This window comes from Penaeus monodon, chromosome 38, assembly GCF_015228065.2.
Source record: "Penaeus monodon isolate SGIC_2016 chromosome 38, NSTDA_Pmon_1, whole genome shotgun sequence".
NCBI classification, from domain to species: Eukaryota; Metazoa; Arthropoda; class Malacostraca; order Decapoda; family Penaeidae; genus Penaeus; species Penaeus monodon.
In genome coordinates this window covers 3,829,946-3,846,959 of record NC_051423.1, presented here as the reverse complement: position 1 = coordinate 3,846,959, position 17,014 = coordinate 3,829,946, and the positions used below count along the sequence as shown (strand labels likewise).

Sequence of the window (17,014 nt, the reverse complement as noted above, 5' to 3'; positions counted from 1 at the left end):
AAACCCAAATATCATCCATTAAACAATATCTAGAAACACTAACTGTTTTCAGAATTGCTTGTCACTCACCTCAGGGGCACGGTAGGCATAGGGGCGTCTTTGGGCAGCGGCCGATGCCACCACAACCAAGAGGAGGAAGAACCTGAAAACAAAGCATAATCAGTTTAATAGCATTGGAGGATGATAACAATCGTCACTCGTTTTACTTTTGTATTTCTGTGCATCTTATAATATAAATGACCCTATTTAAATTTTATTCAGTGCCATCTTAATCATAAATCAATTTTGTGTTGAATAAATTCGGAAAGGATTAAAGAATTGTACGTATATATACATATATATATATATATATATATATATATATATATATATATATATATAAATTGAGAGATATGTGTGTATATATATTTGTATATGTACACGTATACATATATATTAATAAAATATATATATATATATATATATATAAACATATATATATATATATAAATATATATATATGTATATATATATATATATAATGTGTATATATGTACATATATGTGTGTATATATAATGTATGTATGTATATGTGTGTATGTGTGTATATATCCATTCAGTATGAGAATAATTTGACTTACAATTTTGTAAATTTACAAACAATCAAGAAATAACGTTCAGACTCTTATTAAATAAACACCGAATTGTATAAACGGTATAAATGAGAATATCTTCACAATGCAAGAGATGTATTTGACCGGTTTCGATTATATCTTCGTCTTCGATATAATCGAAACCGGTCAAATACATCTCTTGTATTGTGAAGACAGTCATTCTGATTCATACCTTTTATACATTTGTCACCATGAATACGGTTCAAACACTGAATTCTGGAACTGAGAAGCCAACCAACATTCCTTCACTATTATAAGACATTAACGTAGATTATATAACAAGTTTCCGTCGAGTACAGCTGCTAACAATACGCTACCTTTGCGTTCATGTTGCTTGGAGATCTCTTGCTTGAATGATCGCCAGGCAGGCGTTGCTAGCGTTATATACCTTTGGCCCTAAAACCCCGCCCTGCTCTCTGCCTCAAGACTGCCTTCCCTCCGCACGTTCTTTGAGGCTTTTTGTCTCTCTGAAGTAGCAAGCACAGACATGACTTGACCTTTAGACGGCAAATCAAACATAGAAAATAGATATTACGTCGTTAGAGTGTGATGGATTGATTGAAAGCTTTTGGCTGCGTAGTTTGTGATGTCATGTATGAAATACGTCAAATTTGAGGTGGCACAGGGTAGTAATTGACGGCACCCGACCTTTTATGAAGTACTGAGAACGTCCATGCATTTTATACTATTGCGTCCTCAAATTAATATAAGCTTGGTTGTGTATATCTTGGTTTACTGTTTGTGGGAAGGGGACGAGCTCTTTTGTAACAGTGAGAGTGTGCTCAGCTAGGGATCATGAGGCTTTCCAAATGAGTGGGTTCGACTCCTGCCTATGGTCCAAGGTGAGAAAGGTCATACCCTCGGAGCATCGGTCTCGCAATGTTAGAGCCAAAGTCCTAAAAAGGCACCGGCTTAACCCTCCGTGATTTAAAACGCACATTCGTACACATTTACATTGTTTATTTTTCAATATAGACATAGATACACTGTAACTTGCTTTTGTAATTAAGATAAAACGCGGTGTTTAACAGACAAATGAAAGTATATCAAGCGCCTCATGAACAGTACTTCTCATGATCGAAGATGCTGCATGGTAGTCATGCACGTCGTAATGGAAGACAAGCTTATCCAGTGATAGTAGATGAATATAATGATAATCCTAATAATGGAAAACAGTGCCAATAACAGACTGTACTGTTATGCCAACAGAAAATTAGATTGATTATAAACTAATGCCAGTAATGAAATATAATGCCTGTAACAGTAGTAACGTAGTCAATATTAATAAAGATCAAAAAATAATATCAGTAAGAAGCAACCCTCAAATGCTAAGATATTAAGGTAATGCCACTTAAAACTTTGGCTTCGGTGTTGCTACATGAGGCAGAGTCCTCGATTTGTGACCAGACTGACGTTCCGCTGCCGGCTTGTCACCAGCTGATTACACTGAACCGACATTTCAACCACAAGGGGATAAGGGACTTTTATTCTCAGTCTAGTAATCCTTCTTATTGTTTACTATTACCATTATCATTTCATTTTTTGATGTTGCAAATTCTTATTTCTCTTGCTGCTTTTGTTATTGGTAGTTATAAAAATAATACTATTATCATTATTACAGTTACCATTCATATAAGAATTGTCATTAGAAAAAATATATATTTTTTTTACTTTTATCATCAATTCATGTTACTTATATAATCTATAGTATAAGATTAAGCGGTCATCGAGGAATCCACAATGATACACTGTAATAGAGCGGATAACATGTTTATTTTGAGACTTTATTGTATCAACATATGTTTATAAATTAGATTTTAATGCAAATCTCAATACCAAGAGGCTACAGCTTGTTGCTTTGTCTGAAGAAACATTCAGAGATTGTGAAGAGAAATCTCTGGTACTATACGACATATACTCATAATTTCCATTACATACTTTGGGGCTACAAGTCTCCAAGTCAATTATTAGATTGGAATGCTACTGGCCTGTCTAGAAAGAATCAGGAAATCAGATCGCTTCATCTCCCCCCACCCTCTCTCTCTCTCTCTCTCTCTCTTCTCTTCTCATCTCTCTATCTTTCTCATTCTCTCTCTCTCTCTCTCTCTCTTCCCCTATCTTACAATCAATCACTATTTTACCATAATAAATCATTACAAATCTTATCGTCTTATCGGGATATATATTTATGTGCCGTATGTTTGGTGTAAGTGCTATTGTTTCAATAAACTGTATGTTATAGTGGAAGATAACTACCAAAGTTAGGCCGAAAGGTTTATTCCACGATTTTCAATCAAATATGTAAGCTATGTACAGCCGTGGAAAACTCCTTAACCGTATACGGGTCTGGGTGGCCTGTACTCTCGAGACTCAAAGGACTCGTAGGAGTCGGGGTAACGAGCTTCGCCCTCGTAGCTGACTTCGGCCACGTAGCCGGAGTCGCCGTCCACGAAGTACTTGACGGTCTGCAGGCGGCCGTCGGGAAGCTGCACGTAGTACGATCCCTGAGTGTCGTCGCCGTCACGGGCCTCCTGGTGTCCGAACTCGTTGCTTGAGGAGTCATCGCTCACGGCCCAGTTGAAGTTGTACTTGGCTTCGGAAGACTCGTACGATTCCTCGGATGACTGGAATATTTTCGCTTGTATCATACTGAGAAGTTAAACCCAAATATCATCCATTAAACAATATCTAGAAACACTGACTGTTTTCAGAATTGCTTGTCACTCACCTCAGGGGCACGGTAGGCATAGGGGCGTCTTTGGGCGGCGGCCGATGCCACCACAACCAAGAGGAGGAAGAACTGAAAACAAAGCAGTAATCAGTTTTAATGGCATTGGAGGATGATAACAATCGTCACTCGTTTTACTTTTGTATTATTTATTATGATATAGTTGACCCTATTTACACTTGATTTAGTGTCCTCTTAATAATAAATCTATTATGTGTTAAATGAATTCGGAAAGGATTAAAATTATATATATATATATATATATATATATATATATATATATATATATAGATGCACAGATTGATAGATGAGTAGATATGTGTATATATATTTCTATTTTTGTATATATATACATATATACATATACATATATATACTTATTTATATTCATAATATATTTGTATATGTATACATGTACATATATGTATATATACTTATATATAGATATATAATATGTATATATAAATATATATATAATGTGCATATATATATATATAATATATAAAGTATATAGATGTGTATATATATAGTGTATGAATATATATATGTTTATATAATGTGTGTACATAATATATATATACATATAAATATAGTGTATGAATGAGTATATATATTTATACTGTACATATATATACATATTTATACTGTACATACTGTAAACACAGACATATACATATATATCCAATCAATATGAGACTGATCTCACTTCAAACGCTGTAAATTTACAAGCAGTCAGGATATACTGTTCAAACTAATTCAATAAACACTGAATTCCGAAACTGAAAAGCCTAACTGACCAAAATCAACCAAAATTCTTTTACCATTATAAAACATTAACGTAATTATATAACAAGTTTGACTCGAGTACAGCTGCTAACAATACGCTACCTTTGCGTTCATGTTGCTTGGAGATCTCTTGCTTGAATGATCGCCAGGCAGGTGTTGCTTGCGTTATATACCTTTGGCCCTAAAACCCCGCCCTGCTCTCCGCCTCAAGACTTCTTTCCCTCCCCGTGTTCTTAGGCTTTTTTGTCTTTCTGAAGTAACATGCGTAGACATGACTCGACCTTGAGACGGCAAATGAAAGACAGAAAATAGACGTTACGTTTTTAGTGTTTGATGGATTGATTGAAAGCTTTTGGGTGCGAAGTTTCAATTATGTCGTGTATGAAATACGCCAGATGCGAGGTGGTAGAGGGTGGTAATTGACCTTTTATGAAGGAATGAGAACGTTCATGCATATTATTCTTTCGTATATACTTATTGATGTAGGCTTGGTTGAGCATATCTTGGTTTACTGTGTGTGGGAGGGGGCGAGCTCTTTTGTAACAGTGGGAGTGTGCTCAGCTAGGATCATGAAGCTTTCTAAGTGAGTGGGTTCGACTCCTGCCTATGGTTCAAGGTGAGAAAGGTCATGCCCTCGGTGCATCGGTCTCTCAATGATAGAGCCAAAGTCCGGAAAAGGCACCGGTGTAACCCTCCCGTGACGTAAAACAAACATTTATACACACCTATATTTCTCAATATAGATATAAATAAATACACTGACTTGCTTTTGTAATTAAGCTGAAACGCAACGGTGTTTAATAGACAAATGAATGTAGACACCAACGCCTTATGAACAGTACTTCTCATGATCGAAGATGTTGCATGGTGGTAGTCACGCACGTCATAATGGAAGACAAGCTTTACCAGTGTTAGTAGATTAATATTATGTCAATGCTAATAATGGAAAACAGTGCAAATAACAGACTACTTTAATGCCAATAAAAAATATATTGATTATAGATTATGCCAGTAATGAAATATAATGCTTGTAACAGTAAAAGTGTTTGTCAATATCAGTCACTAACAAAAATATTGTAGAAAAGTTATGAATGAGGATGAATATCTTCACAATACACGAGATGTATTTGACCGGTTTCGATTGTGTCTTCGTCAGAAATACTTGTATTTCTGGCGAAGACACAATCGAAACTGGTCAAATACCTCTCTTGTATTGTGAAGATATTCATCCTCATTCATACCTTTTCTACATTTGTCAATATGAATACGGTTCAAAAATATATTGTCAATAAGAGGCAACTCTCAAATACCAAGAGATGAAAATAATGCCACTAAAAACTTTGGCGTCGGTGCTGTTATAATAGTGGGACCCAAAGCTACAGGAGGCAGTGTTCGATTTCTAATCGAGTGACTGAAGTTCCGCTACCAGCTGATTACATTGAACAGACGTTCAAACCACAAGGCGATAAGGAACTCCTTTTGTTGTAAGTCTAATGATTCATACACCACTTTCTCATTCCGTTTACTATTGTCATTATCATTACATTTTCCTGTTGTTGTTATGATTACTTGATTGCTTCTTTTGTTATTGGTAGTTATAAAATATTACCATAATCATTATTACAGATATCATTCATATAAGAATTGTCATCAGTTGAAAATGTTTTCTAAATATTTGCTTTTATTACGGATTTCTTACATATATAGTATATAGTATAAAATAACATTTTAAGTTGCGCAGACAAGCGAGGAATCCGAATGTTTAATTTGTAATTTTATTGCATTAACATATTTAAATGCATTAATTTTAATGCAAATCTCAATACCGAGAGATTACAGTCTGTTAAGGAGGCCGGTTGCTTTGTCTGAAGAAACATTCAGGTATCGTGAAGAGAAATCTCCGATAGTACACGCTATATATATATATATCTATATATATATGTATATATATATATATATATTATATATATATATATATATTTTATATATATATATATATATATATATATATATATATATATATATATATATATAGTGTGTGTGTATATATATACTCGTATTTTCCATTAAACACTTTGGGGCTACAAGTCTACAAGCTTCCATCCCTCTTTCTCTTTCTCTCTCTTACTATTTCTCTTCCCCCATTTTACAATTGGGGTAATACTCACTTTATCATAGTAAATCATTACATATCTTATCGTCAGGGATATATGTGTATGCGCGTATGTTTGTGCCAAAGTGTATGAGTGTGAATAAATACTTTATTTTATGGTTATAGTAGGAAAGTATCTACTCAAAACTTAAGCCAAAAGTTTATTTCTTCACGAATTTTCATCATAAATATTAAGCTATGTACATTGCCGTGGAAAACTCCTTATCCGTATACGGGCCTGGGTGCCCTGTACTCTCGAGACTCAAAGGACTCGTAGGAGTCGGGGTAACGAGCCTCGCCCTCGTAGCTGACTTCAGCCACGTAGCCGGAGTCGCCGTCCACGAAGTACTTGACGGTCTGCAGGCGGCCGTCGGGAAGCTGCACGTAGTACGATCCCTGAGTGTCGTCGCCGTCACGGGCCTCCTGGTGTCCGAACTCGTTGCTTGAGGAGTCATCGCTCACGGCCCAGTTGAAGTTGTACTTGGCTTCGGAAGACTCGTACGATTCCTCGGATGACTGGAATAAATTCGCTTATATCATACTTAGAAGTTAAACCACAAAATCATCAATTAAACAATATTTGCAGACACCACTGAATGTTTTCAGAAAAGCCTGTCACTCACCTCAGGGGCACGGTAGGCATAGGGGCGTCTTTGGGCGGCGGCCGATGCCATCACAACCAAGAAGGAGGAAGAACTGAAAACAAAGCAGTAATCAGTTTAATAGCATTGGAGGATGATAACAATCGTCACTCGTTTTACTTTTGTATTTCTGTGCATCTTATAATATAAATGACCCTATTTAAACTTTATTCAGTGCCCTCTTAATCATAAATCAATTTTGTGTTGAATAAATTCGGAAAGGATTAAGAATTGTACGCATATATAATATATATATATATATATATATATATATATATATATATATATAAATTGAGAGATATGTGTCTATATATTTGCATATGTACACGTATACATATATATTAATAAACATATATATACATAAACATATATATATATACATACATGTACTTATGCATATAGATATACATATATATGCATATATAGTATACATATATATATATATATATATATATATATATATATATATATATATATATTGTGTATATATATACATATATGTGTGTATATATAATGTATGAATGTATATGTGTGTGTATATATATCCATTCAGTATGAGAATAATTTGACTTACAATTTTGTAAATTTACAAACAATCAAGAAATAACGTTCAGACTCTTATTAAATAAACACCGAATTGTATAAAGGTATAAATGAGAATATCTTCACAATGCAAGAGATGTATTTGACCGGTTTCGATTATATCTTCGTCTTCGATATAATCGAAACCGGTCAAATACATCTCTTGTATTGTGAAGACAGTCATTCTCATTCATACCTTTTATACATTTGTCACCATGAATACGGTTCAAACACTGAATTCTGGAACTGAGAAGCCAACCAACATTCCTTCACTATTATAAGACATTAACGTAGATTATATAACAAGTTTCCGTCGAGTACAGTTGCTAACAATACGCTACCTTTGCGTTCATGTTGCTTGGAGATCTCTTGTTTGAATGATCGCCAGGCAGGCGTTCCTAGCGTTATATACCTTTGGCCCTAAAACCCGCCCTGATCTCTGCCTCAAGACTGCCTTCCCTCCGCACGTTCTTTGAGGCTTTTGTCTCTCTAGTAGCAAGCACAGACATGACTTGACCTTTAGACGGCAAATCAAACATAGAAAATAGATATTACGTCGTTAGAGTGTGATGGATTGATTGAAAGCTTTTGGCTGCGTAGTTTGTGATGTCATGTATGTAATACGTCAAATTTGAGGTGGCACAGGGTAGTAATTGACGGCACCCGACCTTTTATGAAGTACTGAGAACGTCCATGCATTTTATACTATTGCGTCCTCAAATTAATATAAGCTTGGTTGTGTATATCTTGGTTTACTGTTTGTGGGGAAGGGGACGACTCTTTTGTAACCCAGTGAGAGTGTGCTCAGCTAGGGATCATGAGGCTTTCCAAATGAGTGGGTTCGACTCCTGCCTATGGTCCAAGGTGAGAAAGATCATACCCTCGGAGCATCGGTCTCGCAGTGTTAGAGCCAAAGTCCTAAAAAGGCACCGGCTTAACCCTCCGTGATTTAAAACGCACATTCGTACACATTTACATTGTTTATTTTTCAATATAGACATAGATACACTGTAACTTGCTTTTGTAATTAAGATAAAACGCGGTGTTTAACAGACAAATGAAAGTATATCAAGCGCCTCATGAACAGTACTTCTCATGATCGAAGATGCCGCATGTAGTCTGCACGTCGTAATGAAGGACAAGCTTATCCAGTGATAGTAATGAATATAATAAATAATCCTAATAATGGAAAACAGTCCCCATAACAGACTGTACTGTTATGCCAACAGAAAATTAGATGATTATAAACTAATGCAAGTAATGAAATATAATGCCTGTAACAGTAGTAACGTAGTCAATATTAATAAAGATAAAAAAATAATATCAGTAAGAAGCAACCCTCAAATGCTAAGATATTAAGGTAATGCCACTTAAAACTTGGGGTTCGGTGTTGCTACATGAGGCAGAGTCCTCGATTTGTGACCAGACTGAACGTTCCGCTGCCGGCTTGTCACCAGCTGATTACACTGAACCGACATTTCAACCACAAGGGGATAAGGGACTTTTATTCTCAGTCTAATAATCCTTCGTATTGTTTACTGTTACCATTATCATTTCATTTTTTGCTGTTGCAAACTCTTATTTCTCTTGCTGCATTTGTTATTGGTAGTTATAAAAATAATACTATTATCATTATTACAGTTACCATTCATATAAGAATTTGTCATTAAAAAAAAAAAATTTTTTTTTTTTATTTTTTTCATAAATTCATGTTATTATATAATCTATATATAAGTTTTAGGGGTCATCGGGGAATCCAATAACACGTATAAGCGGATACCATGTTTTTTTTTGAACTTTATTGATCAAAAATTGTTCAAAATTAGTTTTTAAATGCAAATCTAAATCCCAAAGAGGCAAGTTGTTGCTTTGTCTAAAGAAAATTCAAAATTGGAAGAAAAATCTCTGGTACTATAGACATATATCAAAATTTCCATTGATACTTTGGGGCTAAAAGTCTCCAAGTCAATTATTATTTGGGAATGCTACTGGCCTGTCTAGAAAGAATCAGGAAATCAGATCGTTTTATCTCCCCCCACCCTCTCTCTCTCTCTCCTCTTCCCCTCTCATCTCTCTCTTCCTTTCCCCCTCCCCTTTTCCCCCCTTCTTCAATAAATCACAAATTTTCTATAATAATCATTAAAAATTACGCCTTATCGGATATATTGTTGTGCATATGCTTGTGTGTAAGTGCATGTGTTTCAATATATACTGTATGGTTATAGTAGGAAAATAACTACCCAAAAGTTAGGCCGAAAGTTTATTCACGAATTTTCATCATAAATATTAAGTTATGTACATTGCCGTGGAAAACTCCTTTTTCCGTATACGGGCCTGGTGCCCTGTACTCTCGACTCAAGGACCGGGGAGTGGGGGTAACGACCTCGCCCTCGTAGTACTTGGGGCCCACGTAGCCGGAGTCCCCGTCCCGAATATTTTGCGGTCTGCAGGCGGCCGTGGGAACTCCCGTAGTACGACCCCTGATGTCGTCGCCTTGGGGCCCCCTGGGGGTCCGAACTCTTTGTTGAGGATATCGCTGGGCCCATTAAGTTGTACTTGTTTTGGGAAAGACCGTACATTCCCGGATGACTGGAAATATTCGCTTCTATATACTGAAAATTTAAAACCCAAATATCATCCTTTAAAACAATTAAAAACTGATTTTTTTTCAGCATTGCTTGTACTCACCTCGGGGGCACGGTAGGCAGGGGGGTTTTTTTTGGGGGGGGCGGCCGATCCCACCAAAACCAAGGGGAGGAAAAACTGAAAAAAGCGTAATCATTTTAATGGATTGGAGGATTAAAAATCGTCACTCGTTTACTTTGTATTATTTTTTATAAACATTGGCCCTATTTACACTTGATTTAGGTCCTCAAAATCAAAAAATCTATATGGTAAAGAATTCGAAAGGGATTAAAAATTGTATGTATTATATATATATATATATTATATTATATATATATATATATATATATATGCGCAGATTGTGATTAGTAGATATGTTTTTATTTTCTTTTTGTGTATATATATACAAAAATTATATACATAACTATATATTTATTAATGCAAATGTATTTGTATATTTTTACAGTAATAATGTATATATACTTATATATAGATATATAATGTATATAAAAATATAAAATTAATGTGCTAATATTATATAATATAAAAAGTATTAGTTTGGGGTTATATATAGTGTGAATTTTATAGTTTATATATGTGTATACTATATTAATATATCATAAAAATATAGGTATGAAGAGATATATTTTAAGGGTAAATATATACTTTTCTACGTACATATTTAAACACAGAAATTACTATATATCCAAAAATATGATACTGATCTCCTTAAAAACGCTGTAAATTTCAATAGTGGGATATACTGTTGAAACTAATTCAATAAACACTGAATTCCGAAACTGAAAAGCCTAACTGACCAAAAATAAAACCCAAAATTTTTTACCTTTATAAACATTCGTAATTATATAAAAAGTTTGACCGAGTACAGCTGCTAACAATACGTCCCTTTCGCGTTCATTTTGTTTGGAGACCCTTGCTTGAATGATCGCCGGGCAGGTGTTGCTTGCGTTATATCCCTTTTGGCCCCTAAAACCCCGTGCCCCCGGGTCAAATTCTTTCCCTCCCTGTTCTTATTTTTTTGTCTTTCTAAAACTGCGTAGACAGACTCGCCCTTGAGACGGCAAATGAAGACGAAAATAGACGTTACGTTTTAGTGTTTGATGGATTGATTAAAAGTTTTTTGGGGGCAAAGTTAAATTATGTCTGTATAAAATACGCCAATGCAAGTGAGAAAGGTCTGCCCTGGGTGCTCGGTCTCTAAATGATAGACCCAAAAGCCCAAAAAAGGGCACCGGTGAAAACCCCCCCGTGACGAAAAAAAACATTTATACACCCTATATTTCTCATAAATATAAATAAATACACTGATTTGCTTTTGAAACTAAGCTGAACGCAAGGGTTTTTAATAGAAAATGAATGTAGAAAACCAAACGCCTTATGAACGTACTTCTCTGACGAAGGTTGCATGTGGTAGTCACGCACGTCATAATGGAAGCAAGTTTTACAGGGTTAGTAGATTAATTTATGTAAATGCTAAATGGAAAACAGGCAAATAACAGATTTTTAAATCCCCAAAAAAAAAATATATTGTTTATAGATTATCCAGTAATAAAATATAATGCTTGTAACATAAAAGTTTTTTGTAAAATTCAGTCACTACAAAATATTGTAAAAAAATTAGATGGGATGAATATCTTCACATCCCAAAAGTATTCGACCGTTTCGATTGTGTCTTCGTCGAAATACTTGTTTTCGGCGAAGACAAAATAAAACTGGTCAAATACCTCTCTGATTGTGAAATTATCCTATTCAACCTTTTCTACTTTTTGTAAATAAAAAACTTTTAAAAATATATTGTCATAAAGGGGCAACTCTAAAATACCAAGAATAAAAAAATGCACTAAAAACTTGGCGTCGGGCTGTTAAAATAGGGGGACCCAAAAGCTACCGGAGGCAGTGTTCGATTTCTAATGAGTGACTGAATTCCCTACCGTGATTACTTGAAAAACGTTCAACCACAAGGCGAAAAGGGAACCCTTTTGTGAAAGTCTAATGATTCTACACCATTTTCCCATTCCGTTTACTTTTGTCATTATCATTACTTTTTGTTGTTTTTTATGATTACTTGATTGCTTTTTTTGTTTTTGGTAGTTATAAAATATTCCATAATCTTATTACGATATTTTCATATAAAATTGTTCTTTTGAATAGTTTTCTAAATATTTGCTTTTATTACGGTTTTTCTTACATTTTAGTATATTTATTAAAAAATCTTTTTTAAGTTGGCAGACAAGGGGGGAACCCGAATTTTTAAATTTTTGTAATTTTATTGCTTAACTTTTTAAATGCATTGAATTTAATGCAAATCTCAATACCGAGAGATTCGTCTTTAAGTGGGCCTTTTGTTTTTGCTGAAAAAACTTTCAGGTACGTAAAGAAAAATCTCCGAAGTACCGCTATATACTATAATATATAATATATTATATATTTTTAATATAATTATTATATATATATATATATATGATTTTGTAATTATAATATATAATTATATATATATATATATTATAATATATATTATATATTTTTGGTGTGGTGTGGGGTGTGTAATTATATATGGTTTTTTCCCTTTAAAACCTTTGGGCTAAAAGTCTAAAAGCTTCCATCCCTTTCTCTCTCCTCCTTTTTCTATTTTCTTCCCCCTTTTCATTGGGGAATACCCCTTTTATCATATTAAATCTTACTTCTTATCGTTCAGGGATATTTCAGCGCGTATGTTTGTGCAAAGTGTATGAGTGTGAATAAATACTTTATTTATGGTTTAGTGGAAAAGTATCTACTAAAAATTTAAACCCAAAACTTTATTTTTCACGAATTTTTCATCATAAATTTTAAACTATGAAATTGCCGGGGAAAACCCTTATCCGTATAGGGGGCTGGGTCCCCGTACTCTCGAGACTCAAAGGACCGTAGGAGTCGGGGTAACGACCTGCCCTCGTAGCTGACTTGGGCCCACGACCGGAAAGTCGCCGTCCACGAAGTATTTGACGGTCTGCGGCGGCCGCGGAAGCTGCCGTAGTACGATCCCTGAGTGTCGTCGCGTCAGGGGCCTTGGTGCCCCGAACTCTTTTGTTTGAGGGGTCACGCTCCGCCCAGTTGAAGTTGTACTTGGTTGGAAGACTCGTACTTTCCCGATCGGGAATATTTTCGCTTTACAACGAGACGTTAAAACCCCAAAATATCACCCTTTAAAAAATATCTAGAAACTATGTTTTCAGAATTGCTTCCACTCCCCTCAGGGGCACGGTAACATGGGGGCGTCTTGGGCGGCGGGGGGCCCCCACAACCAAGAGGAGGAAAAACTGAAAACAAGCAGAATCATTTTAATGACATTGGGGAGATAAAAATCGTCCTCTTTTTACTTTTGTATTTTTATTATGATATAGTTGACCCTTTTTCCTTTGATTTAGGTCCCTTAAAAATAAATTATTATGTTTAAAATTGGGAAAGGGGTTAAAAATTTAATTATATATTATTATATATATATATATAATATTATATATGAATAGATAAAAATTTATTTAATAGATGCCAATTGATAGATGAGTAGATGTGAATATATTTCTTTTTTGTTTTATAAATATATACATATACATAATATACTTATTTATTTCATAATTATTGTATATGTTACATGACATATATGTATATATCTTATTATACAAATAATATGTATATAAAAATATATAAAATGTGCATATATGTTTAATTAATATAAAAGTATGTAGAGTGTAAATATATATGATAAATAATAAAATGTTTATAAAATGTTGACAAAAAATTATGTACACATATAAATAAGGTAAAATTTAGCATATATTATACTGTCATATTATCTATTTAACTGTGCTAAATAAATTTCCCCCCGGTGCCCCCGGGATGAGGAAAACTTCGCTGTCTACTCAAGTATGAGTAGACGGAAACTATGGAGCAGTAAGATCCTAGTTGATACTCCTTTTAGGGGTCGTGTGCAGGGTTTGGGTTTAGCCGGGCCCGGGTTTTTTCATACCCGGATGACCTGGGTTTCGACCCTGGTCAGGGGGGTTTTTTTTACGATATAAATGCGGATTGCATTTTCCATTTTAAAAATCCCTCAGACTCTGACATAGGATTTGAATTTCTAAATCAATTTCCCCCCGAGTCCCACGGGGGGTGAGGTAAAAATTCGTATCATTATCAAGTATAGTAGACAGGTTTGTCTAGGAGCAGTAAGATCCTATTTTCACACTCCTTTTTTGGGGTCGTGTGGGAGGTGGTTTTGCACTGGCCTCCGGTTTTTTATACCTGGGGGACCTAGGGTTTGATCCTGGTAGGGGGGTTGTTATTTATTTACTGTACACACTGTAAACACAGACATATACATATGTATCCACAAAATTTAGACGATCTCACTTCAAAAAGCGTAAATTTTCAAAGGGGAGTTGGGTATACTGTTGAAATAAATTTAATAAACACTGAAATTTCCCAACTGAAAAAACCTAATGCCAAAATCAACCAAAATTCTTTTACCATTATAAAACATTAACGTAATCATATAACAAGTTTGACTCGAATACAGCTGCTAACAATACGCTACCTTTGCGTTCATCTTGCTTGGAGATCTCTTGCTTGAATGATCGTCAGGCAGGTGTTGCTTGCGTTATATACCTTTGGCCCTAAAACCCCGCCCTGCTCTCCGCCTCAAGACTTCTTTCCCTCCCCGTGTTCTTAGGCTTTTTTGTCCTGCTGAAGTAACATGCACAGCAGACTGACCTTGAACGGGAAAAGAAAGGAAAATAGCGTTTTACGTTTTTTGGTTTGATGGATTTATTGAAAAACCCTTTTTGGGGGCGAAGTTTCAATTTTTTTCGTGTAAAATCGCCCGAGCGAGGTGGTAAGGGTGGGAATTTACCCTTTTAAAGGAAATTTGGAGTTTTATCATATTTACTTTCGTAATTTTCTTTTTCATAAAAAACAAATTTTCCCTGACCAAGCCGAAACCAGGTCACTCCGGGTATGAAACCGGCGGCATTGCATTATTCCATCTCTCTCCTGCCTATGGCCCAAGGTGAGAAAAGGTCCTGCCCTCGGGGCATCGGGCTCTCAATGATAGAGCCAAAACTGGAAAAGGGACCGGTGTAACCCCCCCGTGACGTAAAGCAAACCCTTTAACACACCTTTTTTCTCAAATGAATAAAAAAATACAAACTTTCTTTTTAATTAGCTGAAACGCGACATTTTTTTTAAAAACAAAAGATGAGACGCAAAGCCTTTTGAACAGTTACTTTCATGATCGAAGATGTTGCATGAGGGAAGCACGCACGTCCTAGGAAGACAACTTTACCCGGGTTTTAAAATTTTGGGGATGATAATTATGGAAAAAAAGTGCAAAAAACACACGTAAATTTAAAGCCAAAAAAAAAATTTTATAATATGTCGTAATGAAATTATGCTTTTGACGAAAAGTGGAAATATCAGTCACTAACAATAAATATTATCAATAAGAGGCAACTCTCAAATACCAAGAGATGAAAATAATGCCACTAAAAACTTTGGGGCGGTTCTGTTTAATAGTGGGCCCAAAGTACAGGAGGGAGTGTTCGATTTCTAATCGAGTGACTGAAGTTCGCTACCCGGATTACATTTTAACAGGGCTTCAAACCCCAGGGGGATAAGGAAATCCCTTTTTTTGGTTTAAATCCCAAAGATGCATACACCCCTTCTCTTCCTTTCTATTGTCATTGTCATTACATTTTCCTGTTGTTGTTATGATTACTTCTCTTACTGCTTCTCTAGTTATTGATAGTTATAAAATTATTACCATAATCATTATTTCAGATTATTCATATAAAATTGTCATCATTTTAAAATGTTTTTTTTTAAATATTGTTTTTCACGGTTTCTTACATATATAGTATTAAAATTATAAAAAACATTTTAATTCGCAGAAAGCGAGGAAACCGAATGTTTTTTTTTCTGTAAATGCAGCAAATAACATGTTTAATTTGTAATTTTATTGCATTGACATATTTAAATAGCTTTATTTTAATGCAAAAACTCAATACCGAGAGATTACAGCTGTTAAGGAGGCCGGTTTTCTTTTTTTGAAAAACATTTAGGATCGGAAGAGAAAAACTCCGTATACACGCTATATATGTATATATATAATTTTTAATATATAATATAATTTTTATAATAAATATATATAAAGTGTGTTGGTGGTGTGTTGTGGAGTATTACTATAGCGGTGTGTAAAATACCCTCTTTTCCCTTAAAAAATTTTGGGGTACAAGTCTACAATTCCCTCCCTCTTTCTCTCTCTCTCTCTTACTATTTCTCTTCCCCCATTTTACAAATTTGTGTAATACTCCCTTTTTCATAGTAAATCATTACATATCTTTTCGTTCAGGATATACGTGCATGGGATGTTTTTCCAAAGTGTATGAGTGTGATAATACTTTTTTTATTTTATAGGAAAATATTACTAAAACTTAAGCCAAAAATTTATTTCTTCATGAATTTTTTATATAATATTAAGCTATGTTTCTTTTACGGGGAAAACTCCTTTTCCGTATACGGGGCCCGGGTGGGCCGGGATCCCCAGCTAAAGGACTGAGGGTCGGGGAACGAGCCTCGCCCTCGTAGCATTTACCCGTAGCCGGGGTCGCCGTCCACGAATACTTGACGGTCTGCAGGCGGCCGTCGGGGGGCTGCACTAGTAAATCCCGGGGGTTTTCGCCGTCCGGGCCCCCCTGGGGTCCGAAAATCGTTGTTGAGGAGTCAGTCACTGCCTTGAAATTGGTACTTGGCTTCGGAAGACTCGTACGATTCCTCGGATGACTGGAATATT

General features: G+C 35.2%; 2 protein-coding genes across 5 annotated transcripts in view; both read right to left on the bottom strand.

The window, feature by feature from the left end:
• Window positions 1-2,974: 2,974 nt before the first annotated feature.
• On the bottom strand, window positions 2,975-4,345 carry LOC119596840 (pro-resilin-like). The gene is made up of 3 exons (XM_037946184.1): window positions 4,270-4,345; window positions 3,382-3,453; window positions 2,975-3,277 (listed from the first exon to the last, which is right to left on the bottom strand). Exons 1-3 carry the CDS (start codon window positions 4,279-4,281, stop codon window positions 2,984-2,986), a joined length of 378 nt encoding a protein of 125 aa, XP_037802112.1. The 5' UTR covers window positions 4,282-4,345; the 3' UTR covers window positions 2,975-2,983.
• Window positions 4,346-6,467: 2,122 nt separating this feature from the next.
• LOC119596610 (pro-resilin-like) overlaps window positions 6,468-17,014 on the bottom strand; it is an 11,245-nt gene continuing 698 nt past the window's right edge. For 2 of the 4 annotated variants that reach the window (XM_037945942.1, XM_037945941.1), the window contains one exon: window positions 6,468-6,835. In XM_037945942.1, the coding sequence (XP_037801870.1) occupies window positions 6,542-6,835 (294 nt within the window). In that variant the 3' untranslated portion in view covers window positions 6,468-6,541. Of the gene's footprint in view, window positions 6,836-6,942; window positions 7,026-16,962; window positions 17,005-17,014 lie in introns of those variants that run through there. The other 2 variants (XM_037945943.1, XR_005230773.1) reach the window with 2 other exon arrangements.